The sequence below is a fragment of the Cebus imitator genome, unplaced genomic scaffold, assembly GCF_001604975.1.
Source record: "Cebus imitator isolate Cc_AM_T3 unplaced genomic scaffold, Cebus_imitator-1.0 Scaffold280, whole genome shotgun sequence".
Classification (NCBI taxonomy): Eukaryota; Metazoa; Chordata; class Mammalia; order Primates; family Cebidae; genus Cebus; species Cebus imitator.
The window spans coordinates 469,552-472,008 of NW_016107595.1; the positions used below are offsets into that span (position 1 = coordinate 469,552).

General features: G+C 57.8%; 1 protein-coding gene across 8 annotated transcripts in view; it reads right to left on the reverse strand.

The window, feature by feature from the left end:
• The window catches only part of EPS15L1 (epidermal growth factor receptor pathway substrate 15 like 1), a 121,143-nt gene extending 119,098 nt beyond the window's left edge, over positions 1 to 2,045 (reverse strand). For 5 of the 8 annotated variants that reach the window (XM_017501177.2, XM_017501184.2, XM_017501178.2 and 2 more), the window contains exon 1: positions 1,882 to 2,045. In XM_017501177.2, coding sequence (XP_017356666.1) covers positions 1,882 to 1,914 — 33 coding nt within the window. In that variant the 5' untranslated portion in view covers positions 1,915 to 2,045. The remainder of the gene's footprint in view (positions 1 to 1,881) is intronic. The other 3 variants (XM_037728736.1, XM_017501182.2, XM_017501186.1) reach the window with 3 other exon arrangements.
• Positions 2,046 to 2,457: the final 412 nt, after the last annotated feature.

The following is a 2,457-nucleotide window of genomic DNA, read 5'->3' on the forward strand; positions in this document are numbered from 1 at the left end:
AAAAAAAAAAAAAAAAAAAAAAAACAGGCCAAGACTTCATTCAATAAATGTACAGGGAAAGTAACAGGAAGAGGTTTAGAAGTCAGTGACCTGGTCAGGCGCAGTGGCTCACACCTGTAACCCCAACACTTTGGGAGGCCAAAGTAGGTGGATCACTTGAGGTCAGGAGTTCAAGACCACCCTGGTCAACATGGTGAAACCCCGATTATACTACAAAAATTAGCTGGTGGCAGGTTCCTGTAATCCCAGCTAATCAGGAGGACGAGGCAGGAGAATCACTTGAACTTGGGAGACAGAGGTTGCAATGAGCTAAAATCACACCACTGTACTCCACCCTGGGTAGCAGAGCAAGAATCCATCTCAAAAAAGAAAAAAAAAAATTAGGAAATTTTAGAAAGATCCACGCCTCCCAAACTGCGGAGTGCTTAGTGCTTTCTCATCAAATGATCTTAGGTAAATTTCCCCCTCCCCATATACTCTAAACTGTAGCAGTTAGCTATTAATAATACTACTATCTGTAGGACAATTAACAGTTTACAGAGCACTTTCATGTCTGTAACAAGAACTTGCTAATGAATAACTACTGGGTTTTAGCACTGTTAATTTAGTGACAGTGTTGCAAATAGGCTAGCTGTGCACTTCTCTCTCCTTGGATCAGCTAACCAGTCTCATGCAACCATGCAACCGGCCTATCAGCTCTCTTTGGGTTTGGAATTCTTACTTGCTGTGGTCTCTACTCCCAAATGTCCAAATCTGGCAGAGATTAAATGACAGTAATTAGAGGATCGCTGAGTGCCTCTCCTATGCTAGGCACTGCTCTAAGCGCTGTTTCACATGTTTAATTTTCACATAATCCCAACACATTTTTCTATCTCCATTTTCCGAAGGAAGCAACTGATGGAGAAGGGCTAAGAGGTTCTACCACAGACACAGAGAAATAGGGGCTGGAGCCAAAACGTGAACACATGACCTGACCCTGTGTCCTCACTATTAATCACTATGCTGTGCTAGATCATTCTAGCGAAGTGCTTACATGGTGCTTTGCACAACACAGGTGTTCAGCAAATAAAGGCAGCTGTGATTAGCAGGACACAGGTAGTTTCTAGTTCTCACGAGTGTCACCTCCAGGAGAGCAGCGACCTTGTCTGTCTGGATGAATGCAGCACTTCCAGCACCTGACCCAACGCACGTTTGAGGGATGGATAGAAAATGAATGAATGAAAGTCCCTCCCAAATAGCAGAGCTGCCTGCGCATGGCTCTTTTTTGCACGTCCGTGTCGCGCTACCGATACTGTCCCTTCGTAAGCGCATCAGGCGAATTTGAGGACACAGAAAGGCGCCCGGAGAAGTGCGATCTGCGCCCGGTGCAGGGGTGGCGGAAGCAGCTCCCCAGGGAGGCAGGGATGAGTCTGGGATCGCGCTGCTGCTGACGGGTCCGGGCTCCGGCGAGGCTCTACCTGCACCCCGCAGGGACCCTGCGCGCCAGGGCGCCAGGACAGGTGGGAGACAAAGACTCGCCTGGCCGCCGTGCGTACAGAAACGCTCGCTCCCCTCGCCCACCTCTCTGGGATGCTGCCCAGCGACCCCGCGGGTCCCCGGCCTGGGAGCTTCGGCAGCCGCAGGGTCCGAGCCCTGGGCGGAGACGACACGCGCCGCGCCCCTCCTCGCGTCGCCGCTGCCCGGGAGAGTCGCTTGGGCACTGGAGGCCCCGGGCCCCGGCCTGTCACCTTCAGGGCCGCCTGCCCGCCAGCCCGTTCGAGCCCTTCAGCACGAGCCGCCCCCGCCGCCGCCCGGCTGAGTCTCCTCGCGCCTCAGCCTCGCCGCGGCGCCCGCCTCGCGCCCCGCACCCCAGCGCCGCCCCCAGGCCCACCCGGCCCGTACCTGCTGGGAGAGGGGGATAAGCGGAGCCGCCATCTTCCCGCGGACTCGGGCTCCGAGCGCCGGGGGAACGGGGGCGGGGCCGCGGCCACGCGTGCGCACTGGCAAGACAGAGGGGCAGTGCGCACGCAGCCCGTCCCGAGAGAGGGCGGGGCCGTAGGCAGGGCCACACACGCGCAGTCGGGCCGGGTGGGGCTGAGGTTGGGACAGGGGCAGGGGCAGGGGCGGGGCTGCGCGCACGCAGCCAGGAGGGGCGGGGCCGGGGAGCGGCAGGATCTGGGGCGTCTGCCTTGCTTTCTTGTCCCCTTCACCTGTCCCTGCTTCCAACGTTGCTCGGGCTCTCGGACCGCTGGCCGCTGGCCGAGTCTGCCATGCTGTCATCCTTCCAGGCCATGCCGAGGCGAGGCCTGGTTCTCCTTTAGGGATGCCATCCCCCTGCCAGTGCGCCTGGGGAGGCGGTCGCCCACCCCGCCGAGGGTAGGGACCCTCACCATGCCGCGCAAGGCGCCCTGTCTCTAGGATCGCAGAGAGTATGTGTGTGGGGTGGGGGGGAACCCTTACCGTGTGTGTGTGTGTGTG